The sequence below is a fragment of the Mastigoproctus giganteus genome, chromosome 6 (assembly GCF_048544385.1).
Source record: "Mastigoproctus giganteus isolate SK-2022 chromosome 6, ASM4854438v1, whole genome shotgun sequence".
Taxonomy (NCBI): domain Eukaryota; kingdom Metazoa; phylum Arthropoda; class Arachnida; order Uropygi; family Thelyphonidae; genus Mastigoproctus; species Mastigoproctus giganteus.
The window spans coordinates 173,659,880-173,687,472 of NC_143580.1; the positions used below are offsets into that span (position 1 = coordinate 173,659,880).

At 38.0% G+C, this 27,593-nt stretch overlaps 1 protein-coding gene across 2 annotated transcripts in view; it reads left to right on the forward strand.

Annotated features, from left to right (window-relative positions):
• Cog2 (conserved oligomeric Golgi complex subunit 2) overlaps nt 1-27,593 on the forward strand; it is a 462,981-nt gene that overhangs the window by 369,634 nt on the left and 65,754 nt on the right. For both annotated transcript variants that reach the window (XM_090375498.1, XM_090375496.1), the window contains exons 14-15: nt 7,903-8,048; nt 24,807-24,943. In XM_090375498.1, the coding sequence (XP_090231624.1) occupies nt 7,903-8,048; nt 24,807-24,943 (283 nt within the window). The remainder of the gene's footprint in view (nt 1-7,902; nt 8,049-24,806; nt 24,944-27,593) is intronic.

Here is a 27,593-nt window from a genome sequence, read left to right on the forward strand (position 1 = left end):
TCTGAGAGAATGTCTGTGACAACCTCAAGGACCATCCACTTCCACAACAACAGATGATGGAATTTCGTTCGCATCTATCCTGCAACCATCCTCCTCAACTTAAATTTATGCCCCTTCATGTAATGTAGTCTATGCAAGAGGAAGAACACCATTCACATTCAGCTTACTCAGTCCATTCAAAGCCTTAAGGCTTTGAATGGATTGAGATCACCCTGCGAGTGCCTAGTCTACAGAAGCTGCAATTTGCAGGACTAAAGCCTTTCTAGGTAAGATCACCCTTTTGTTTCCTTCACTAATCTGGTTGCCCTTCTCTGCACCCATTCCAGTAGTTCTACAGCCTTCCTAAAGTGAGGAAGAGAGCAGTGCCCATTGATAACCTCTCTCTTCGACTTTACCATCCCTTTACACAGAGCACTAATTTACTCCAGTTTATACAGCACCCTCTTATGTGCAACAGTATCAAAACTTTCTTGAAATCCAAGTATATGATATAAAACTTTCTTGAAATCCAATGATATCAAAATGATTCTTTTGCACCCAGTTACTTGGACATTGCATCATACCAACCTATCGCATTGGTTAGACAAGCCCAGTCCTTAACACATCCAGGATTTGACTGCAGTGTATTTGCATTCCTATCCACATGGTCCTGCATTAATTCTTTAACCAGTGATTCTATTACTTTTCCGAGAACAGAAGTTAAGCTAACAGGTCTGTAATTACTCGTGTCACATTTTAATTGCCCTTTATGAACTGGGGTCACATTTGTATACCTCCAGTCCATGGGGACCTCCCCAGAATCCAAGGATGCTCTCATAATTATGGCTAAAGGCTTGCTCACCTCCTTTTCTGCCTCCCTTAATATGATTAGATCCCATCCAACCCAGGTGCCTTTTTTATGTTCAGCTTCAAACAGTTCATCTTCCACTTTTCAATATTCACAGTCATTTAGCTCCCCATTCAAGGGAAATTAACTTTGGCATCCCCTCCCCTAAAGAATTCCTCGTGTATGAATGTAGTTGCAAAATACCTATTCTATTTGTCAGCAACCTATGCAGGATCATCGACAGTTAACCCATTGACATCAAGAGGCCCAATGTGATTCAATCCCTTCCTTGTACTGTTAATATAAGCATAGAAGTCTTTCCTACTCCTCATTTCATTCTTTGCCAGAGACTTCTCATAATCTGCCTTAGCTTGCCTAACCTCCTTTGTTACTTGATTACAGACTAATTTATTTCTACTACAGGTTTCTGTATCACTTGGTAATTTATATGCATCCCATGCACTTTTTTTCTCTGCCACTTGTCTCAATAGTTCATCTAACATCCATTTAGGTCTATGCCTTGTATTTCTTAGTGATACGAAAAGCCTAGAAGCTTCTATGATTACTTCCCTGAATGCTTCCCATTTAGAATTTGCTGTTGGTAACATCATCAGTTAGTTCCAATGCATAGAATTTAAAACATCTCTGAGCCCGCTGTAATCATCCTTATGAAAGCAAAAGCCTTTCCTTTTCCTCTTGACAGTAGTCATGTCTTTAATTATATTCCACATTAGTTCACTGTGATTGCTGCGACCTAGTGGTTGTTTTTACATGTGGATTCTTAATGCATGTAGAATCACTGCGGATAACCAAATCAAGAGTATTGCTTCCTCTTGTTACCTCTAAAGAACCAGAACCAACTTACGTAATACTCAACTTACACAAATTCGACTTTATGTAAGATTTTCCAGTTCGGTGCAAACTGAAAAAAATATGGAAACGTACTTTGCATCTGCAGAGATAAATGGAGGTATTGTGAAAATATCATAATTTGAACCCAAAACACTTTTTTTTCTTTTTTTTTTCTTTTTTTTTTTTTTTTGAAAAAGACGAATCATATGAAGAGGTTACAGATAAGATTGTAAAGGTTCTAGAACTACCTCAGTTGGAGGGTGATGCCAAAGACATGGAGGAGTTAATACAGGAAGAAGAGAAGAAATTATCTAACAAAGAACTTATTGACTTTCAGGCAGAGATAGTGAAAGAAGAAAATGTTGATGAAGCTGAAGATGAGCCAAATGAGGAGCAGAGACGTTTCATCACCATAGAGATGGCAGTGGCATTTTGTGAAATTGCATCAGCAATGGCAAGGTTTGAGAAGATGGATCCTGACAGCGGATGATTCTTAAAAGGTAACAGAGGGGTGAATGGTATGCCTACTAGATACAAAGAAATCTACGATGAAAACAAAAACGCCACTGTCCAGTCATCCATTAATATGTTCTTAAGTAAGATTGAGCAGCCAACCCCTTCTAAATCTCCACAGCCCTCAACCTCTGCAGTGGCATACTTATCAACTGAAGACATCGTTTCTGGCAACGATGCTCAAGAGGTAAAACTTAATGGCGTTATGCATGTCTCCTCTCTTTTTTGTCATTTTATAATTTTGAAATTGTCTTAAATTGCACACTTTTGTGATTTTTCCTGCGCATGAGATAAAAAATTGAATAAATACAATAAATAATACTATTCATATGTTCGTCGAACACTTCTTTTTTGATTCAATCACTTCGGCGAGCACAGTTGCTTGCACCTTCACGATGGTGGGACTGTTAGTAATCCTGGGTATAACCTCCATGCACAAGTACATTGTGGGTGACCCCCCAGGTGTGAAACAATGTAAGCAGGGGTCGAGTTGTGGCGCCCAAACCACATAGAGGAATGCCGCCCCTCTATGTTACCAGGCAGTACTAGGTGGTAGATGACTCATCAACCGGTGCAATACCACCACTTTGCTTGCTGGAGGCTTGAAGTGGTGAAACCCATGTTTTGTCTCTAGGGCTAAGTTCCGGTCAACCCTTCGCTACTCTTCCATCATGCAGAATGATTGATGACTTTTCAGGTTATGATGAACATCGTGGCGAGATCCAATATTCCTTCTATTTCGAGGGTAGAGCTCTAAAACAGTGTTCGCAGGCCGGCCGCTAGTTAGTACACCGGACCGAACCTATTGGTAACTCTCTAGGAGGCTTCCGGATCAGCTAGTGTATAATCTTGCTACCTCTCCGTAGCCGAGTGGGCAGGAGCGGGAGTGCAGTAGCACACGCTCTTTTTGTAGACCGGGGTTCAAGCCCCTGACTGCTGAATACGGTCGATCTGCCAACCCCCACTGGACCAGCGTGGCAGATTATGGTCCATTTCCCTCAGCATGAATTGTTGAGGAGGCTTCCATCCTGCAGTGGGTTGATAATGGCTGCACTTTACTTTTTTACTTTTTACCTCTACTCTGCCAGATAGTGCCTGGAGGGAGTCCGAGTAGTGTGAATGCGGGGAGCATTGTCAAGGCCACGTTATGTCAAGGATCTGGGTATATTCTTACCATGTGTACACCATATGCAAAAATTTCATTACTTCATCCAGCATGTCCCACCCACTTTTTCTTACTATTCAATACAACACCATGAATTAATTAATTGTGAAACTAATAGAGCAAGCTTATCTGCGAAAAGATCTAAACCTCCCAAGCACTTCCTAATTAATTTCACAAATATACGTGGTCTCAATTCTAATTTCAACAATGTCCATTTCCTACTTGCAGTCTGCCAAACCCCATGTACTTTTTCTGACAGAATCTCAGTTATCAGTTGATTCAACTACTGCTCATCTCAGATGCCCAAATTATTTGCTGTATGTGATTCCTTTAGCCTCAAAGGTGGTACTTGTGCATATGTCCGTTCTGATATTCCCTGTCAGAGACTTGACAATTTGGAATCTCCTCTCTTTGATCTTCTCTGGCTTAAAATCTCTCTACCTCATTGTGTCAAATTCATCTGTTGTCTCTACCGTTCTCCCAACTCCACTAATCACTTGGAGCTCTTTGACTTCCTCTCTTTGCAACTTGACTTTCTCCAGTCCAACTTTCCTAACAGTGAGGTAATTTTCCTTGGTGATTTTAATGTTCACAACTCCAGCTGACTTCCGTTTTCTAGTCACACTGACCCAGCTGGTCGAGATGCTGAGGCTTTTGAAATTACTAATGACCTTGCACAGATTGTTCATTTACCTACAAGAATACCGGACAATCCTAATCCTACAGCCAATATGCTTGATATTTTTCTCACAAACAACCCTTTCAAGTACACGGTCGAAGTGAGAGGTCCTTTAGGCACTTCAGATCACAACTTGGTGTTTGTCTCTTCTCCAATGGAACCTTTATCTCATGGCTATTCCCAACCTCCTGTTGTTTGGCATTACAAGAAAGCAAAATGGGATGACCTGCCAGACTTCTTTTCCTTGGTCGGATTACTGTTTCAAAACTTCTGATGTCAATGTTCGCTCAGATCGTGTCAGTGAAATTATTCTTGCAGGAATGGAATCCTTTACCCCACACTCCACTTTAAAATCTTGTCCTTTATCTAAACCTTGGTTTTCCAATAAATGTTCTAAGGCTGTTCAAGAGAAGAATGTTGCATATCGTAATTGGCTTGTTTCTAATTCTTCAGTTTCATTTTCTGCATACACCAAAGCTCGCAACAATTGTAAAGCAGTTATTAATCAGTCCAAACTAGAGTTTGAACAGGCTAAGAGTAGAAAAGTTACTTCTTGCCCTAATGGTAGCCGAGCATTCTGGTCTCTTGCCAAAGCTATTGGCCACAACTTTTTCCAATCTCTGCTCCCACCTCTCTCCAAACCAGATGGTTCTGTTGTCACTTCAGCCAAGAATAAAGCTGAACTGCTAGCATCCCATTTTTCTTCCAACTCGTGTATTAATGATCTTGGTAAACCACCTGCCACCATTCCCAACACGCTCCATTCAATGCCTCCTGTGGTCTTCTGTCCAAAGGATGTCAGAAGGATTTTAACGAATCTTGATGCTAAGAAACTCCAGGTCCCAATGGTATTTCTACACTTGTTCTCAAAACCTGTGCTCCTGAACTTACTCCTATTCTTTGCCGCCTTTTTTCACTTTCTTATTCCAAAGGTGTTTTTCCTTCTGCTTGGAAATTTTCTCATATCCAGCCAGTTCCTAAACAGGGTGACAAATCCCTCCCATCCAATTATTGTCCCATTGCAATTACTTCTACTCTTTCTAAAGTAATGGAGAAATCAATTAACCGCCAACTCTTAAACTACCTAGAAACCTTCCGTCTGATCAACGATCGCCAGTATGGATTCCGCCAGTGTCGATCCACTGGTGATATTCTGGCTTATGTTGCCCATTTATGGACTAATTCAATGGAAAGGTTCAGTGAAACACAAGTAGTTGCTGACATCTCAAAGGCTTTCGATCATGTTTGGCATAAAGGTCTTCTTAACAAGCTTCCATCTTATGGTTTGCCAACTGTTTTTAGTAATTGGTTATTCAGTTTTCTCTCTGATCGCTCATTGAGAGTAATGGTATATGGCTCTCTGTCTTCTAACTTCTCCACTAATGCCGGTGTCCTCCCCAAGGTCTTTCCCCCACTCTTTTCCTCTTGTATATTAATGACCTTCTTCCATTTACTGGAAATCCTATCCATAGTTTTGCTGATGATAGCACATTGCATTCCACTTTCCATTTTGAGAAACCTTGTCCTGCTCAATCTGCTTCAACTTCTCAAAAATCTGCTACCAATTCCTTAAATTTCGATTTTCAGGTAATTCTCCAGTGGGGCGCAGACAACTTAGTTGATTTCAAACCTTCTAAAACTCAGTCTTGTCTTATATCTCACAAAAAGGATTCTTCTGCTCCTATGCTTATCTTTAGTGACACCCGATTCCTAGGCAAAATGATATATCTCTTTTGGGGATTACCCTGACTTCTAATCTCTCTTGGCACAAGCACATTACAAATATTGCTTCCTCTGCATCTAAAAAACGTGGCTTTCGCTCTTGGCGTTACTTTTCTTCCAAACAGCTGCTCACTCTGTATAAATCGCAAATTCGCTCTGCCATGGAATATTGTTCCCACATCTGGGATGGTGCCCCCAAAACCTCTCTCAGGCTTCTTGATTCCATTCAGAAAAGGGCAGTTAGGCTAATTAATGATTCGTCTTTAACAAAGTCTCTCCACTCGCTGTCTCATAGACGTACTGTTTCTGCTGCATGCCTCTTCTACAGATACTTCCATGGGCACTGTTCTTCTGAATTGGCTGCTATAATTTCCGCTCTCTCTTTCAAAACAGTCCGAACACGTGCCACCACCAGCCAACATCCATTTACTATCCAACTTCAAACTCACAGAACCAACTTTTCATTTTCCTCGTTTATTCATTCAACAGCCGTTTTCTGGAACAACCTTCCTTCATATGTATTTCCTGAAAATTACAATCTACAGAAGTTCAAGTCCAATGTACAAATATCTTCTTTCGTCTTCTCAACCGCCAACCCAAGCACGGTACTAAGTACTATAGGTTCTAATGCCTCTCGTGTTTGGGGTTTACAAAAAAAAAAAAAAAAGTTGCGAGTGCTACACAAGCATGGAGAGAATTGCGTAGTGTTCTGCCAAACACAACACTTACATAAGTTGGGGAGTTGCTGTATTATGGAATAATTAGTAATATTTTTGGTTTTAATTATTAATTTGATTTATTATGGGTTAAAAAAAAGAATTATGATTTCTTTTATGTAGCACGTGGTGTGACTAATTCTTTGATTTAGCACTAGGTGCTAGATTCTCAGGTTTAAATATTTATGTACATTCATGTTGGTTAGTTTTCTATAATTTGTGTTAGCATCAAGTCAGTGCTAGATTAAGAGTGGCATTTAAATCTAAAATTGCATACCATCTATTTCATGGCACATTAATAGTTAGACCTTTTCATGTTCTGCTTCAATATGGTAGCTAAAGCAGATCCTGCAAAATGTATATGCTCAGTGGAGCCAAATTTCTACAAACCAATTTTAGAGTGGTTTTAAACTACCAAGTGATAATAGTGAACAGAAACGTTAGATTGTGCAAAAAATTTGCAAAAACTCTTACAAAGTTGTTTGCAAATTCTGGAATTTTGATATTAATCTCAATTTTTTACGTGTAATATAAATGTCTTTCTTTGAAGAAGTGAATAATTTCTTGTACTTGAACAGCAGGATAAATATTTTTTTTTATTTCTTTTAGAGTACTTTGTGATTAGTTTTTTTTATAAGCAAAGGAAGTATAATTGTTTTTAATATCCAAGTATTATGGTTTATTTTTTGTTTTATATCAGACATGAACTCTTTACATGGCATCATGAATAAGTTTACTTTTCATAATATGTACCCATCTTTTCCTTTTACCATAAAAATAGGGGGAGAAAATGGTGCCTCTTAGAAGTCATGTTCCTGAAATCACAAATTAGTGGTTACAAAGTTTAAAACTACACCTTTATTACAAATCTATAACATCAAGAAATTGAAAACTACTGAGATATATACAGAATTGCCTCACTTTTGAGCTAATTAATCATGGATCGGTTGTTCATTTCATCTAAAGAATTTGATATCCTTGTTTTAAACTTTATTTCCCATCAGTCGAAACAGTTGTAAATAAAATTGTGTTCAGAGTTCAATAAAATAAAACGGAAAACCGTATTGAAATAAAATAAAAATTATTATGTTATGACTTGATAAATAAAATTTTATGATGCTTAAAACAATAAAAACAAATCAATTAAAAAAAAGCACAGGAAGAATTAACCAGAACTACAAACCCCTTTCTACCGAGTAGTACTGTTCATAGTCCTGTGAATATCCATTTATGTCCCACACTCTCCGGTGTTCTTAATGTCTCCAGTGGACAGTTGCATACATGTTGAAGACTGCTGATTTAGATGGAGGTGAATATAAATTAGTAAAATATTCATCATGTGTTTTCTTTTTAAAATCTTGTATGAAATTAAATCTTGTAGTGAAATTAAATTGTGCTACCTTTAATTGTTTACAACTTCTTTTTTTAGAGGCACTTCAAGAAGGTATGGATGGACTAATTGAACTACCTCAGAAACTTGGAAACGTTGTAATAAATGAAATAACTTCTCAGTGTTCTCATCATCTGAAATTAGTAACCGATATTCCTCGCCTCTACAGGAAGACAAATCGAGATGTAAGCTCAAATCAGTTTTGATGTTGACTTTTTTGAGTATTACATAAAGTTTAATAATTTAATCTTTTTATTTATTATTTCAATAGTATGAGGGAGTAATTGAATGGTAACCATTGCATAAATGGTTACCATTCAATTGTAATACTTAAAATGTTACAGAATTAAAATGTATATGCTACAACTCTGAATTCAGATGCTGCATGCATATAAAGAAAATTTAGATATTACATATACATTTAATTTTTGTTGAGAGGGATGAACTACAAATAAGACATAGTGGCCACCATGTAGCTCACTGCAAAGTGTTTTATATACTCTACTTTTAACAATCTAGTAGGTGCATTCCTAAAAATCACATTGACCGTCACATCTGAGTCATCCATGATACAATGGAAATGTTTGTAATAAAAGCAATCATTACTTCGCAAGTATATAAGATGAAATAATGTATATTTATAATTATTACTTTAATTAATTAATTTTTATAAATTAACATCAAAAGAATTAATAATCATCACAACAGCTAGATATTTTTCTAATATCTAGCTGTATGCATTTTCATATAAATGCATACAGAAATACCCCGTGGAATATCTTTTAATATGTGCATAATATTAGTATTAATAGTGGCAAATGATGCAAGAAAGCAAGCTTATACAGCATCAGCTGGAAAAAAAAAAAAATATATATATATATATATATATATATATTTCACCTATCCATCCCCTCCAATAGATTTTCTAGTTCTTCCTTGAATTTATTCAAACTATCCCCTTGCACAACAAGAGATAGAGTTTCAGCAATCAACTACCCACTGGCAAAAGGTAAACTTTTGCACATCTATTCTGCAGTCATCCTTCCTTAATTTGAATTTATGCCTTTGAGTTTGCTCAAGACATTTAAAAAACCTTAAATACCCAAATCAGATCATTTTGCAGATCCCTAGTCTCCAGACACTGCAATTTGCAGAACTGAAACCTCTCTTGGTAAGAGTGCCCCTTTGTTTCTCCTCACCAATCTCATTTCCTTTCTCTACTCATTCGAGCAGCCCTACATCCTTCTTTAAATGAAGCCTCTGGACTTCTGTGCAGTGCTCAAGATGTGGCCTGATCGTTTCTGTATGCCAGCATTTCCCAAACTTTTTTAGTCTCACAACATATTCACGGAACACTTACAAAACACAAATTTAGCGGGAGCCAAAGTACTGTTTGCTAATTAATTATATATGATGCACTGTGCATCAGGAGCATCTTTATTTCCAACACATGTAAAGCCGAAATTGAAATAACTGTCATAATTTCGTTTTGGTTTTTTGTTGGTTGGTTCCTGTTTTTTCACTTCGGATTTTTAGGGAACAAAAGGCTGCGCTTGTTCATCATCACTTTTAAGTGTGACAATGTTGTGTTCGTTTTCATTAACCACAGTTGCACCACTGGAAGTACTTTTCTTCTCGTTTTAAAGTTCCTTTTTTCAACCACAAATCCACGGTCATTTATTTTAATAATAATATTTTGAAATACTAATAATTTTCAAAACAAAATTATACAAGTGAGTTTAGTTATGATATCAGTTCACTTCCTGCTCCTCTCCTTCAACCCGTGTACTTCAGGTTAAATTGCATGCGAATGGCATATTAGATCACTACATTGCTACTTTTTCATAGATGTCATTATCTCCATGGAAAAGCCCACCAAAAGAGTGTTCTGGGTCTATTTGATTATTAGTCTATGCCAGTAAATTAATAACTGAAAAAAAATTGTTAAATATTTTAATGATACAAAAGTGGTGTACCCTACAAATAGGTGGGCGCCTCCGTAGCCAGGTGGGAAGGAGCAGCAGTGCATAGCACATGCATCTTGATTAGACCAGGGTTCAAGCCCGTCACCACCAAATACAGAGGATGCGGAAAGGTCAAGGAATGACCACCATATCTCGGAGCAATATGGCCTTAGCTCCAAATAACAAAAACAACCCTACAAATAGGCAAAATTTATTATTATATTTTTTTAATTATTAATTACGATTTTTCATGGAACACAGTTTGGGAAACATGTCTTATGCAATATACTAATTCATTCCTTATTCCTGCTAGCAAAATTCCTCTGTGTCATTGACAAAGATGTCCTGGCAGCCTCTCTGTACTGCTCAGAGAACTTCATATCAGACTACATAATTACCCCTAGGTCCTTTTTATTTTCCACTACTATGAATGTAGTACCACACAGTTGATATGTTTCTCTGACATTACTGCTACCCATACGCAGTACCTTGCATTTATCAGTGTTAAATTTTAATTGCCATTTCTCGGTCCATCTGCCTAATTTTGCTAGATCTAATTGCAGCAGTATACTTTCATTCTGTCCTTAATCACCCTTCCAACCTTTGTGTCATCTGCAGACTTAGACATTAAGCCTGACATATCAATATCATTAACATGTTGACTGCCAAGCTATTTTTAAGAAAAAATTCCGCTTGGGGCCCAAAATATGATTAGTAAGTCTAAAATAAATATTTTAATTTCAACCAAGCATGTCCCAGAAATTGTTGATGAACCTTCCACCAGTAACGGAAGACAAAAAGAAGCCAAACAAAAATCACTTCCTTTCTAGCATATAATAAAGGAAAAGTAGGCACTGAACTGTCAGACCAAATGAGTTCATAAACCGCAACACTAAGAAAGGGGATAAAGTGGTAGTAGAATGTGTTTTCAGGTATGCAAAATTGAAAGAGTCTGAAGAAAGATCTTCTGCTAGAAAGGAGGGGAAAAGAGTTTGTACTTATTGCCCAGACTGTAATCATCAGCCTTTCATGTGTTTAGAGTGTTTTGGTCAATACCACAAATGTACATAATTTTCTAATTGTAAAATTCATAAAATAAATAATCAGCAGTTACACTCTTATTTTTCTCATAGTGCTATGCAAATTTCATCAGTTGTCTCACCAGGGGCCATACTTTTAAAAAAATATAATGTAAATTCCCATAATCGTCAGTGCTATACAGCTGATGCAACTCCAACTGAAACAGAGGGTGTTGACTTTATATGTCCAATGCGGCTCCTAAAACACCTAATGGTGTTTTAGGCACCTCGTTGACATATATAGTTCGACATATGTGGCTGACGTGGAAGTCAAGGTGTTAATAAATATAGAAAACAATAATGGGCCCAGCACTGAACCCTGTGGAATTCCACTAATAACATTAGTCCACAAAGAGCAGTATTCATTGATAACCACTCTGTCTTCTCCCATTCAACCATCTCTTTATCCATAGCTGTAACTTTCCTTAATGCGACACTGCTCCAATTTCTACAGCAGTCTTTTATTTGCAATAGTATCAAAAGCATTCCTGAAATCCAATCTGTGTTATCAAAATTATTTTTTGTATCCAATTCTTTTGTCACTACATCATGGTACCCAATCAAATGGGTCAGACAAAATTTCAGCTATACAAACCCATGCTGTGATTGAAATAACTGCATTCTTGTCTAGGTGATCGTGCAGTGCTTCTTTAACCAGTGATCCCCTGTAACAGAAGTTAAGTTAATAGATTTCTAATTACTCATGTCACCTTTTGACACCTCTTTGTGAATTAGAGGTATATTTGAACATTTTCAGTACATGCCCCCCCCCGAATCTGAAGATGCTCATAATTATGGCTAAGGGTTTGCTTACCTTACCTCTTTTGCTGCCTCTTTTAATATAATTGGATAGATCCCATTCAAAACCCAGCTGCCTCTTCTATATTTATCTTCAGTGGTTTCTCATCCACTTTCCTCTCAGTTGTCACAAAATCTGAATATTCACAATATCTGAATAAATATCACAGGCTGGATATTTACAGTTAAACCATAAACATTCAGCCTGTCAGCAATCTGAGCAGGATCATCCACAGTTAAACCATAAATATCAAGTGGACCAATGTAATTCAGCCCATTCCTTCTATTGTATATAAAAGTAAAGAATTCTTTCCTGCTTATCTTGGAATTCTTTTCTAGAGACTTCTCATAATCTGCCTTGGCTTGCCTAATCTCCCTTGTGATTAGACTAATTTATATCTACCATAAGCTTCAGTATTAACTGATAATTTATACACATCCTATGTATTTTTTTTTCTCTGTCACATGTCTCAATAGTTCATCCAACATCCATTTACTTTTAAGCCTTGAACTGTATTTCTTAGATGGTATGAAAAGCTTAGTAGCTTCTATGATTATTTCTGCAAAAGCTTCCCATTTAGAATTTGCTGTTGGTAACATCATTAGTTGCTCCCACTGTATAGAATTTAAACCTGTCTGAAGCCACTGTAGTCTCCTTTACAAAGCAAAAACCCTTTCCTTTACATTTGATGGTAGTTAAATAATTAAGTAAATCCGACATCAGTACACTATGATCACTGCCACCTAGTAGTTCTTTTATCTGTAGATTCTTAATACATGAAGAAACTCTGCTGATAATCAGATCAAGAGTATTGCTCTCTCTCCTGTTGTCTCTCTAACAAGCTGTTGTAGAAAACAGCTATCCTTTAAATATATAAAACTCTTACCAGTGTAAGAGTAATAGTATTTGCTGTATAGGCTAAGGAAGCCAGACTGTTTGGGGTTCACATAAAAAAAAAAAAAAAAAAAAGACTTCTGTTGCATTGGCAAAAAAAAAAAGTAGGTAAGAAAATACAAATTATGTACTTTCCTCCTCACATAGATAACTATCCATTTGACCTTTGAATTTATTTAAACTCTCAGCCTCAAATACATGCAACTTGTTCCAGCAATCAATTCACTGGCTAAATGAAAACTGCACAGTTTACACAGTTTAGTGTAAACCTCTTCCCCTGTAATTTTAATTTATGTCCCCTAGTTCTGGAATTCTTTATAACAGTGTATATTCCACCTTCAGTCATGTTAATAAACTCTCTCAGTGCCTTATAAACCTTGGCCAGATCACCTCTGAGTAGCCTGGATGCCGAGCTCTGTAGCCCACATAATTGGAGACTTTCCTCATATGGCTGCCCTTTGCTGATCTTACCAGGCAATTTGCCCATCTTGGGAAAACCCTTCAAGAAACTCCTTCAGATGAGGTCTCCACACTTGTACACAGTATTTGAAATGTGGTCCTACATTTGCACAGTGGAATTATGATCTTTCTATTTCTACAGGGTATTGTTCGATAAATCATCAACAGCATAGCATGGGCTTACCTGGCCGCCCATTTACACTGCTCAGAAAACTTCATATCTCCCTGTACCTCTATAACTCCTGGAACCCTTTCTTCCTCTACTGTTTTTTTAATTCAACCCAACAAGTGTATAATTTATTTTGAGGTTGCTATTCCTCAAGTGTAAGACCTTGCATTTTGCTGCATTAAAACATAGCTACCACTTTTCTGACCATTTTTGAAGTCTGTTTAAGTCATCCTGAAGGAGCACTGCTTGACAATGATCATTAACAACTCTTCCAATCTTTACATTGTCTGCAAATTTTGACATCATGCTTTCCATCGCTTCGTTGATGTTGTTTATAAAAACTAGAAACAGCAGTGGTTCAAAGAATGGATCCTTGGGGGATTCCACTCCTGACATTACACCAGTCTGAAGAATATCATTAAATACAGGCCTCTGCCTCCTGCCCTGCAGCCACCCAGCAATTCATTTTAGAATCTTTCCAGTAATCACAACATGTTTTTAGAATCTTTACAGTAATCTCTCATGAAGGACTTTGAAATGCTTTGCTAAAATCCAAATAAACTATATGCCCTACTCAACGTCAGAGCTCACTCCTGTGCATCAGGCAACACAGAGGGCAATCTCCAAGGCAAAATGTGTTGGTCCCACAGGAACCAGTTATAGTCAGTGACCCTATTGTCAGGGAGATGGGGAATATATTATGCAAAAAGGATAGGTGGAACAGGACCAGGGTATGTCTGGCGATGGCAAGCTTTGATGACATTGTAGGGCAGATATCTTTTAAGGGCACAAAAGGTGAAAGGCAACACTAATGACTTTAAGAGTAAGAGATCTGCAGATTTACTTAACAAGTACAGGTCAATGCTGGAAAAAAAGTTGCAAGTTAGGGTTAAATTTGAAAATGTCTGCAATTCTGGCCAGACACAATAGGAGGGAGTATATGATGAGAGCCTTGTCAATCAGTTCACCCTGGAGAGACTGTGCATGGCAAACAGGATAGAATTTTTTTCAGTGTGATCTGTGCTTGCTAACAGGAGAGACTGCTTCTACAGGGATGGGATACACATAAATAGAAAGGGTGCAAGAATATTTGCTGATGCTATCGAGGCAGTGTTAGGTGGGTCGGAAAACTGCTAGACTGGGGGGGGATACACAGACTAAAAGATTAACAGTAGCTGCAGGCAGAGGCGAAAGTGATTCATACACTGCTTCTATTGTAACGAGCAGCAGCCTAGAGAGCAAGCTGCTGGGGATTTCAAGAGCTGCTCGGAGTTATCATGGAACAAGTAAATACATGGGCTATGTTAGGGTGGCTAAGAGTAAGAACAAGTGCATGTATACTTGTATATACACTAATGCTAGAAGTATAGTTAATTAAATTGATGAATTTGAAATGCTGATCAAGACATCAAAGGCAGATATTGTTGGGATATCAGAGACATGGTGTCACACAGATATAAGAAGTGCAGAATTGGAATTTGGGGGAGTACATGTGTACAGAAAGGACAGACAGGTTAGGAAGAGTTATGCTGTTAGTTAAGAAACACACAATCTAAGGAAGTGCATATAGTTGACACGGGTGGACAGTGAAATGTTGAGTCTGTTTGGTGTGATATAAACACAGGGAAAGGGAAAATGAGAGTGAAGTATGTTATAGGCCTAATGACTCTGATGAGTACAGTGAACAGTTGTGCAGAGAAATAGAATGGGCCAGTAAATCAGAATGTCTTGTAATGGGGGATTTTAACTTTCCACATATTGACTGGAACTTGTGGGTTGGTCACTTGCACGCTAGCAAGACTTTTTTGGATTTATTGGAGGATTGTTTTCTACAGGCATTAAGGGCAAGTTACTGCAATGAATAAAGGGACGGTTGAGTGGGAGATGGCAGAGAGTGGTAATACATGGACTAATGTTATTAGTGGAGTCCCCCAGGGTTCGGTGCTGGGCCCATTGTTTGAGAGGCAACCAGAGGAAGTAATACTCTTGATCTGATTAATAGCTTTTATGCATTCAGAATTTGCAGATAAAGGAACCGCTATGTGACAGTGATCACAGTGTACTGATGTGGGATTTACTTAAAGATGTAACTACCATCTGGGGTAAAGGGAAGGGTTTTTGTTTTAGTAAAGGTGACTACAGTGGTCTGAGACAGTTTTTAAATTCTATACAGTGGGATCAACTGCTGATGTTACCAACGGTGAATTCTAAATGGGAAGCCTTCCGGGACTTGATCTTGGACGCTATTAGGCTTTTCATACCAACTAAGAAATATTGTTCATTGTTCAGGCCTAAATGGATGTCGAATGAATTAATGAGGCTTGTGGCAGAAAAGAAAAATGCATGGGATGCATATAAATTATCAGGCGGCACAGAAGCCTACAGCAGATATAAGCTAGTTTGTAATAAATTCACAAAGGAGGTTAGGCAGGCGAAGGCAGATTACAAGAAATCTTTGGCAAAGGGCGAAAAGAAAAACAGCAAAAAGTTCTTTACTTATGTAAACTCTAGAAGGAAGGGAATGAATCAGATTGGTTCACTTAACATAGATGGTTCGACTATTGATGATCCTGCTTAAGTAGCTGAATAATTATTCTACATCTACATTCACACATGAGGAGTTATTCAAGGAGGGGAATTCCAGAAGTTTATCAGACTCTCTGGCAGGGAGATATATGATTTTGTAATAACTGAGAGCAAAGTGTATTAGAAATTGTTGAAGTTTAACATAAAAAAGGCACCTGGGGCAGATGGAATCTATCCAGTTATAATGGAGGCAGCAAGGGAAGTAAGCAAACCTTTAGCCACAATTATGAGTGCATCCTTAGAGTCAGGGTAGATAACCATGGACTGGAGGGGTGTGCAATGTATCCCCAATTCACAAAGGGAGTTCAAAGGGTGACAAATAATTATTGACCTGTTAATTTAACTTCTGTTCCAGAGATAATAATGGAGTCACTGGTTAAGGAGGTGATACAGGATCACCAAGACAAGACAGCAGTAATAGTTTAAACACATCATGGGTTTGTTAAGGGGAAGTCTTGTCTGACCAATTTGATTGGATACTATGATGTGGTCACACAGCAACTGGATGCAAAAATAATTTTGATATCATATACTTGGGTTTCAGAAAAGCTTTTGATACTGTTGTGACTGCTGTTCAAATCGGATTGGTATGGCATTAAGGGAAAGTTACTGCAATGGATAAAGGGATGGTTGAGTGGGAGATGGCAGAGAGTGGTAATAAATGGACAGTGCTCTAAGTGGACTAATGTTATTAATGGAGCCCCCCAGGGTTCAGTGCTGGGCCCATTGTTGTTTTGTGTATTTATCAATAATATCGATGAAGGTATATCAGGCTTAATGTACAAGTTTGCAGATGATACAAAGGTTGGCTGGGTTGTTAATGACAGTAAAGACAGTATGCTTCTGCAACAGGAACTAGAAACGTTAGGCAGATTGTCTCAGAAGTAGCAACTGAAGTTTAACATACAAATGCAAAGTACTCCATGTGGGTAGCAGTAACTAAAGAGAAAAGTACCAACTGTGTGGTACTACACTCAGGGAAGTGGAGAATGAAAAAGTCCTGCGAGTAATTGTGCAGTCAGATATGAAGTTCTCTGAGCAGTGCAGACGGACTGCCAGAGCAGGTCCTGGAGTTTTGTCAATGATATATAGGAATTTTGCTAGCAGAGATAAGGAGGTGATTATCCCTTTGTATAAAGCAATGGTCAGGCCACACCTTGAGTACTGTATACAGGTCTGGAGGCCTCATTTTAGGAAGGATGTAGAGTTGCTAGAACGAGTACAGAGAAGGGCAACAAGATTGGTGAGAGGAACAAAGGGGTGCACTTACGAAGAAAGGCATGAGTTCTGGAAGTTGCAGCATCTGGAGACTAAGCACCTGCGAGGTGATCTGATTGAGGTGTATAAGGCCTTGAATGGTTTGAGCAGGATTAATGCTGACGGGATACTTCCGCTTGCTCATATTAAGAATCTGAGGGAGCATAGATTCAAATTGAGGGAAGGTAGTTGTGGAATAGATGTGCTGAAGCTTGCCTTTAACCAGCGGGTAGTTGATTGCTGGAACAGTCTTCCATCTGTTGTTGTGGAAGTTGATAGATTAAATAAATTTAAGGCTGAACTAGACAAACATTTGGAGTGACCAGATGGGTGAAACGGAAGGTTTTTTTTTTTTTTTTTTTGCTGATGCTGTATAAGCTTCTTGCATTATATGCCTCAACTAATGTTATTCAGAATGCCATATCTATCTATATATATGTGGATTACACTCTTAAATAATCCTGCTAAGATTTTCTCTACAACTGGAGTCAGACTAACTGGTCTGTAGTTACTGAATTTACTCTTAGAACTGCCTTTATGTATTGGTAATGCATTGGTCAAAAGGAATCTCTCCCCAGTTCAAAAATGCCCTCATAATTAACCTCAATGATTAAGTACATACCATGGCAGCCTCCTTCTAAAGTACTTTGTATATGCCATTAACTCTGGGACCATCACTTGCCTTTATGCTTGAAAGTTTTTCTAATAAACCATCTGTAATTTTGAAATCACTAATTTCATATGGCTCAGCCTCACTTGCTCTGCCTCTTCACAGTATGAAGGGCCTTTCGTCAGTAAAAGCAGATGCAAAAATCAGATGAAACCCAGTGTGCAAGGTTCCAATCTGATTCGCTTTCTTCCTGTTATTTACATACAAGAAAAATCCCATTCTTTGCTCTCTTAGCCAGTGCTTTCTCACAAATAAGGTTAGGGAAGCCAAACCTTATTTGTGGTACTATTACAGATCAGTTTGTACCTGTTGTATGCTTCATTACTTTTTGTCGCTCTGTTCATTTTCTACTCCATTTGACTGGCCAACTCTACATTCATTCATTTCGACATCCTCCACCTGCAATTTTGTTTTTTAATGGTATGTATGCATTCATGACGTGATTTTTTCTTTAAAGGTATTCCATAATTCAAATCCAAAGGTATTCGGCCACTGCCGAGTTAATAGATGCCATATATAGTGCCTTAGACTGTGAAAGTCCCCCTATTCTGAAATTAAAACCTGTGCCTTTACCTTTAACTACTACAACATCTTTCTTCATCTTCCAAACTGATGATTGTGTGATCACTACCTGACAGTGGTCCCTGTACTTTAAGCCCTATGGTGTTATCTGATTCATGAATACTGATGAGTTCAACAATAATATCACCCCTAGTATTTTTTCTAACATACTGGTACAAATAATAATCATCTAGTTTATTTTGAAAAAATATTTCACAATGTGAATTTCCCTCATACTTATTCCAATCAGTGTGGGACAGATTGAAGTCAGCTATAAGAAGACATTCACACTTGCCTGCTCATTCCATCTGCATGTAGAGACCCTTGTCATACTCTTCACAATCTTCTGGTCTGTAGATTACTCCCACTCATTATTTCTTAGCTTCCAACTGATTTGTATTATGCGGATTCTGTGTGGCAGACATTACTCCATACTCTGAAAAAGCTCTTTTCATGCTCAGGCTGTTTTTGATGAGAAAAATGACCCCACTACCTTTTCTGCCTTCCTTATCTTTTGTAAATACATTATACATACCAAAGTGGAACACATCATCCACAATTTCTGGTGGCACGATATTCTGTTAGCTTTGTTATGTCAGCATTAGTTATGCTAAAAATTCAGCCATTTTGTTGACAACGCTCCTGACGTTACTGTGAACACACATAAAACAGGTGCATTATAGCCACAGCAGCTTATGCGCTGTTAAACCCCCATAACGCACACAGTTAAAACTGAGTATTCCTTTACAGTTTATTACCCTCACACACCCCCTTGAACTTATTTAGGCCTTAACCTTATCTTCCTGCTCATTTGAGATGTTGCTACCCTCAGGACATCTTACCAACAATGTCTCTTGCAATAGCAAACAAGAATTCTTGATGGGAATGCAATAATTACTTTGACCCATATCATCAGATAAATGTGGATCTATTACACTTCTCCCCACACCTAACTAGCAGTTTCCATGAACCCTTAAGGTATTCTCAATGATACTAGCAAAAATCTTTGCACTACCTTTGTAAAATGAATACCATATCTTCAAAATAGATTTCTTCTGCCTACAAGTGTGTGGCACTTTGGAAAAAAAAAAAAAAATCACACCTGTCCCATAAGCCTTGCAGATTTCTTCAAATCTGAGTTAATCCACAGTGCTTCAGCATATAATTCCTCCTATCTGAGCAGAGGGGGGGAGGGGGAGACCATGATGTTACAATTCCATGGAGTGCTTTTTACTTTCAGGGTCGAAATGGTGTACCCAACTTTCATACTGAGTGATTAGACGAGAAAAAAGGTCTTCCTCATTTTATTTTGGCACGGAGCTAACAACTCTTGTGATTTCTGTTGTCGATCAGCTTCAAGGGTAAAGGGAAGGGTTTTGCTTTCGTAAAGGTGACTACGGTAGTCTGAGACAGTATTTAAATTCTATATGGTGGAACCAACTGTTGATGATGTTACCAACAGCAAATTCAAAATGGGAAGCATTCAAAGAATTAATCTTGGAAGCTACTAGGCTTTTCATACCAACAAAGAAATATTGTTCAAGATTTAGGTCTAAATGGATGTCAGATGAACTAATTAGACATGTGACAGAAAAGAAAATGCTTGGTATGCATATAAATTAACATGTGACACAGAAGCCTATGATAGATATAAGCTGGTCTGTAACCAAGTTACAAAGGAGGTTAAGCAGGTAAAGGTAGATTATGAAAAATTTTTGGCAAAGGATGCAGAGAAAAACAGCAAAGAGTTCTTTACTTATGTAAACTCTAGAAGAAAGGGATGAATCAGATTGGTCCACTTGATATCGATGGTTCAACTGTTGATGATCCTGCTCAGGTACCTAACAAACTAAATGAATATTTTGCATCGACCTTCACACATGAGGAGTTATTCAGGGAGGGGAATGCCAGAGGTGAATTCAACTCTGGCAGTAAGCTAGATAATCTTGTAATAACTGAGAGTAACGTGGAGAAATTGTTGAAGATAAACACAAGAAGGAGTCGGCTAAGGAAGTAAGCAAACCCTTAGTCATAATTATGAGAGCTTCCCTGGACTCAGGGGAGGTACCCATGGACTGGAGATGTGCAAATGTGACCCCAATCCACAAACGAGGATCAAAGGGGGAGACAGGTAATTACAGACCTGTTAGTTTAACTTCTGTTCCAGGGAAATTAATGGAGGCACTGGTTAAAGAAGCATTGCAGGATCATCTAGACAAGACTTCAGTTATAGCTCGAACACAGCAGGGGTTTGTTAAGGGGAAGTCTTGTCTGACTAATTTGATTGGATACTATGATGTAGTCACAAAGGAACTGGATGCAAAGAATAACTTTGATATCATATATATATATCTTAGAAAAGCCTTTGATACTGTTGCACATGGAAGACTGCTTCACAAATTGGAGCAGTGTGGCATTTGAGGCAAATTGCTGCTATGGATAAAGGGATGGTTGAGTGGGAGAAGACAGAGTGGTAATCTATGGACACTGCTCTTCGTGGACTGATGTTATTAGTGGAGTCCCTCACGGTTCAGTGTTGGGTCCATTGTTGTTTTCTGTATTTATAAATGATATTGATGATGGTATATCGGGCTTAATGTCCAAGTTTGCAGACGATATGAAGGTTGGCAATGTTGTTAATGACACTATTGACAGTACACTGCTGCAACAGGATTAGAAAAGTTGAGCAGATGGGCTGAGAGGTGGCAAATGAAGTTTAACATTGACAAATGTAAAGTACTAAATATGGGAGGCAGTAATCCCAGAGTAACGTATCAACTCTGTGGTACCACACCGACAGTGGTAGAGAATGAAAAGGACCTGGGGGGGTAGTTGTGCAGGCAGATATGAAGTTTTCTGAGCAGTGCAGATGGTCTGCAAGAGTAGCTCATGGTGTCTTGTCAATGATATACAGGAATTTTTCTATCAGGGATAAGAAGGTGATTATCCCCTTGTATAAGGCAGTGGTCAGGCCACACCTTGAGTACTGTATACATGTCTGTCTCATTTTAAGAAGGACGTAGAGCTGCTGGAACAAGTACAGAGAAGGACAACCAGATTAGTGAATGAAACAAAGGGTTGCTCTTATGAAGAAAGGCTTAAGTTTTGCAAATTACAGTGTCTAGAGACGAGGCACCTTCGAGGTGATCTGATTGAGGTGTATAAAGCCTTGAATGGTTTGAGCATGCTCAATGCAGATGGGATTCTTCCTCTTGCTCAGAATAATCGCCTGAGAGGGCATAAGTTCAAATTGATCAAAGACGGTTGTAGGCTAGATATGCAGAAGTTTGCCTTTAGCCAGGGGGTGGTTGATTGCTGGAACAAACTTCCATCTGTCGTTGTAGAAGTTGATAGCTTAAATAGATTCAAGGCAGAACTTGAAAAACATTTGGAGCAAGTGGATGGGTGAAATAAGGGTTTTTTTTTTTTTTTTATTTTGGCTGATGCTATATAAGCTTGCTTTCTTGCATCATGTGCCTTTGCTAATGCTAAGTCACTGGGTTGAAATTTTACACCTTTAGTATAGAGATATGTATGATGCTACACACAAATATCATGACTGCGATATATGGAAGTAGGTGAGGATGATTCTTTATTGAACCACCCTCATGTGTCTCCATATGGACTTATAGCTAACACAAAATGGATTACATGGTAAAGTCCAATGTAGCCTAGTGATCAGTTGCAAGAGTGCTGAGGCACATGCACTTTGAGTAGAATGTAGTTCAAGCCTAAGTGACTGCTGTGGTTAATGATTGTATCATTGCAAATAGTTAACGTTTAACACGTCTGATCTAGTGGTCATGCAGCAGTATAAACAAAAATATAGGTATATATAGTTTAAAAATTGTTTTGCCTTTTTTTTAGATGAGAAAAAAAATTGTTTTTCAGATTTGGACTTTTGATTTCAACCCCAGAGTTATATTAGGCCACCATAGCCAAGTGGTCAAGTGTTGAAAGGTACGTAAGTAAATGTGCTTTCAATGACCATGGTTCAAGCCTGCACTACTACAAAATGGTTCTCTTTTTTCTGTTTTCTCTGTGTTTTGGAAGAGAAATTATTGAAGTTAAACATAAGAAAGGCACTTGAGTTAGATGGGATCTATCCAATTATATTAAGCAAGGCCGCAGAAGAAGTAAGCTAAACTTTAGCCATAATTATGAAAGAATCCTTGGATTCATGGGTGATGTGTGAATGTATTCACAATTCAAAAGGGCAATCAAAGGGTGACATGAGTAATTACAGACCTGTTAGTTTAACTTCTTTTCCAGGTAAAATAATGGAGTCACTGGTTATCACTGGTTAAAGAGGTAATGCAGGATCCGCCGTAGCCTAGTGGTCAGGCGCACGGGTGCATAAGTATACACGTGCCTTGAGTGACCGGGGTTCAAGCCCGTTACTGCTGAATACGGTGCTGTTTCTTGTATTCTGTGTATCTTGTAAACTTCTCTGACCGTTTGGTCGTCCCGGAATATAAGCAAAAAAAAAATTATTTATTTATTTATCATCTAGAAAATTATTTATTTATTTATCATTTGATTTGATACTACAATGTGGTTACAAAGGAACCACATTGTAGTATCAAGTATATGATATCAAAGTAATTTTGATATCATATACTTGGATTTCTGGAAAGCTTTTGATACTATCACACATGAGACTGCTTTACAAATTGGAGCAGTGTGGTATTACGGGCAAGTTGCTGCTATGGATAAAGAGATGGTTGAGTGGGAGAAGACAATGATAATCAATGGACACTCCTCTTCATAGATTAATGTTATTAGTGGAGTCTTCCAGGATTATGTATTGAGCCCATTGTTGCTTTCTATTCTTATCAGTGATATTGATGAAGGCATACGAGGCAAATTATGCAAAGGTTGCCAGGGTGGTTAATGGCAGTAATGACAGTATATTGCTGCAACAGGATCTAGAAAAGTTAGGCAGATAGGCTAAAGTATTGCCTATGGCAGGGGTCGGCAACCTTTTCTGAGTGAAGAGCCATTTTAGATCTAATTAAAAAAAGAGAGAGAACCCGAAGAGCCGCATCTCAGCTCAAGCTGGGAGGAGGGGGGGGGATGTTTTTTAAGAAATGGAATAGAGCGGGAAGGTGTTTCATTAAAAATATATATTTTTTGAAATGTTATTTATTAATACTGAAAAAAAACGTAACAAACATCCAATTAGGTACGGATTAATGTGACTTTTGCTGCTGAACTTCTTGAGCAAGTCTCAACATCGGGCTAGTATGCCGTAGTGTTTATCTTTAAACATGCTGAGAGACTCGCATTGTTCAGACAGTTTCTTGATTTATTTTTAATATAGTTCATGTTAGAAAATATTTGCTCGCAGAAATAATCGAACCAAAAACTGCAGTCCAAACGCAAATATTTTCAAATTTATATACTTGTCTGGTAAGCTACTCCTTGCATCGAACACAATTTGATTTGCTTTTTCAGCTCATCTATTGCCGTCCATTTGTGTAGAATTGCAGGGTCAGCCTTTTGCCTTTCCAAATCCTCTATTTCAAATTGTGCTTCATGTGGGCTAAAAGCCGCAATTACGTGTTCAAAGAGCCACAGGTCGCCATCCCCTGGCCTATGGGTAGCATGGGCTATGTTGGTACATTAGTCCCAGGATAATGTAACAACACTCAGGGCAGTGTAAAATGAAAAAGACCTGGGGTAATTTTGCAGTCAGATATAAAGTTCCCCAAGCAGTGCAGACAAGCTGCCAGGACAGCTCATGGGATTTCGTCAATGATATACAGGAATTTTTCTAGCATGGATAAGGAAGTGCTTATGCATTGCATAAGGCAGTGGCCAGGCCGCTCTTGAGTATTGCATACAGGTCTGGAGGCCTCATTTTAGGAAGGATGTAGAGCTGCTGGAATGAGTACAGAGAAGGATAATGAGATTGGTGACAGAAAAGAAAGGGTTGCTCTTATGAAGAAAGGCTTCAGTTCTGAAAATTGCAGCATCTGGAGACTAGGCGCCTGTGGGGTGATCTGATTCAGGTGTTTAAGGCTTTGAATGGATCAAATAAGCATCATTGTTGATGGGATTCTTCCTCTTGCTCAGATTATGCACATGAGGGGGCAAAATTCAAGTTGAGGACAGACAGTTGCAGAATAGATATACAGAATAGAAATTTTTTTTTTTTTTTTTTTTTGTGTATGTAAATTTTCTGTTTATTTATTCATTTATTTATATAACAGATGACAGCTCTGGGGTTGAAATTGAGCCAAAAAAATTATTTATGCAATTTTTTTTTTTTAAATGACTAGTTTTTGTTTTTCAGATATTTTTCAATTGATAATAGTAATAGAAATCACTTAAGTTTTTTATTTTATAAAAAATAAAAAACATAAGTGATAGAAATCTTTTAAAAAAAACAGTAGAAATGCAGTTTAATTTTTTAAGTTATATTTGATGAATAGTTTGGTTTTAAATTTATGTTTAAATCCTGTATAATATATAGTAGTGTAGTGTACTTCCTTCTTTATAGGTACCATCTAAACCATCTGCTTATGTTTCACATGTATTGAAACCACTTGAAGATTTCCTTGTAGAAAACCAACAATTTTTATCATCAAAATGGAAAAATGAGTGGACTTGTCGGATTTTGAATGGAGTGACACAGCAGTAAGTATTAACTTAAATTACACTCTCCAACAACTTAATAAACATTTTCTGCTTATTATAATTTTTTTCTCTTTTTTTATGATTGTGAATATGACAATATGTTTTCGATTGCATTCCTGGTTTTCCAATAGTTAAAAATAATGAGATTTAAGTGTGAATGTTCTATATCCATACTTATTATCAAATGTTTATCTAACTGAAAAATGAGAACACATCCCCTTGCCAAAGTTCATAAATCATCTCAGAACAACAAATCATTTGTGTAATCATTTGATTGTGTGTGGCACACAATAAATTAGGATACTTTAGTGGAAAATTAATATTTTGCATTTATGATTATTGTGATTGCCGCAAACCTAATACTGGGTATAGTTACTCATCACAATTCCATCAATCCCTAATATCTTTTCTCCATTGCTTGAACCTCTTTATAGAAGTACTCTCCATTCATAAAACCTAAATTTAGTTTGACAAAAACTAACTATGAGTGAAAATAATGTAGTATTCGTGAAAATAGTGTCCCCCCAGTCTTTTGTATTGTTTAAGCAAATGTTCAGGAACCTCTGTAATTACTTCTGCTCTTATTATTACCTAGAAACCTAAGCACTACAAACCTAAATGCTTTCAGGTCATTCTTTTATTCAGCTGTGATGTTGGAAAGCCTAATAGACCCACCATTGAAATATATTGTGCATTAATTGCCAGTTTGAGATTAATGGTTGTACCTCGGTCTACCTTCCTAAATATATGCAGTCTTACTTCTGTAGTTTTGGAAGCGATATGTACCTGTTTTCACAGAGTTAAGTGAAAAAATGCCATTGGATGAGGTGGTGCTGTTATTGTAATCATGTTTGCTTATGCTTGTGAGCAGGCCTCAAGAAAATCATTCAAGATCTAGATGACTTTGCCAAAAGTTAAAAAAATCTGAAAAAAAAAAAATGAATTATGAAACAGCCATTATGCAATAATATGTAATGAGGTGAAAGTACCGGTGTTTACCTTGCTTATTAACATGCATGCCCTCGAATAAACTAAATTGAGGGGCCCATCAAGCTCTCAGCTGCCCACATCAACGCCAGAGCTTGCACTTGGGCATCGCGTGACACAGAGACAACCCCTAAGGCAGAATGCGCTGGTCCCGAAGGAACTAGTAGTTGTTGGTGACTCTATTGTCAGGGAAACGGGGAACATGCTTTGTAAAAAAGATAGGTGGAACAGGACCAGGGTATGTCTGCCAGGGGCAAAGGTTGATGACGTTGTAGAGCGAATATCATCTTTTAAGGGCACAAAAGGTGATATAGTTGTACACGTTGGCACTAATAATATTAAGAGTAGGAAACCGGCAGAATTACTTAACAAGTACAGGTCACTGTTGAACAAAAGCCGAGAATTAGGGTTGAATTTGAAAGTGTCTGCAATTCTGCCCAGACACGATAGGAGGGAGTATATGATGAGAGCCTTGTCGATCAATTCGGCCCTGGAAAGATTGTGCAAGGCTCAAGGGGTAGAATTTTTTTCAGCCTGGACTGTACTTGTTAACAGGAGAGATTGCTTCTACAGGGATGGGATACACTTAAATAGAAAGGGTGCAAGAATATTTGCTGATGCTATCGAGGCAGTGTTAGGTGGGTCGGAAAACTGCTAGCTTGGGGGGAGACAAAGACCAATAGATTGACAGTAGCCACTGGCAGAGGTGAAAGAGATTCTTGCACTGCTTCTATTAGAATGAGCAGAAGCCTGAAAAACAAGATGCATGGTATTTCAGAGACTGCTAGGAGCCATTGCGGTACAAGTAAACACATGGGTTGTGTTAGGGTAGCTAAGAATAGAAACAGGTGCAGGTATACTTGCGTGTACACCAATGCTAGGAGTTTAGTAAATAAATTTGATGAATTTGAGGTATTACTCAAAACATCGAAGGCAGATATTGTTGGGATATCAGAGACGTGGTGTCACACAGATATAAGGGATGCAGAACTGCAATTTGGGGAGTACAAAGTCTACAGAAAGGATTGACAGGATAGGAAGGGAGGAGGGGTTATGCTATTAGTTAAGAAACACATAAAAACCAAGGAAGTGAAGCCAGTCGACATCGCTGGACAGTGCAGTGTGGAGTCAGTTTGGTGTGACATAAACATTGGGAGATCAAAATTGAGAGTAGGAGTGTGCTATAGGCCTAATGACTCTGATGAGTATAATAAGGAACTGTACAGGGAAATAGAGTGGGCCAGTAAATCAGAGTGTCTTATAATGGGAGATTTTAATTTCCCAGATATTGACTGGAATTTGGGGGCTGGTTACTCACACACTAGCAGGACTTTTGTGGATTTATTGGATGATTGTTTTCTACATCAGCATGTTCGGGAGGCAACTAGAGGGAGTAATACTCTTGATTTGATTATCAGCAGTGATTCTTCATGCATTAAGAATCTGCAGATAAATGAACCACTAGGTGGCAGTGATCACAGTGTGCTGAAGTGGGATTTACTCAAAGAGGTAACTACCATTAGGGGTAAAGGGAAGGGTTATTGCTTCCGTAAAGGCGACTATGATGGACTGAGACAGTATTTAAATTCTATACAGTGGGACCAACTGATGATGTTACCAACAGCAAATTCAAAATGGGAAGCATTCAAAGAACTTATCTTGG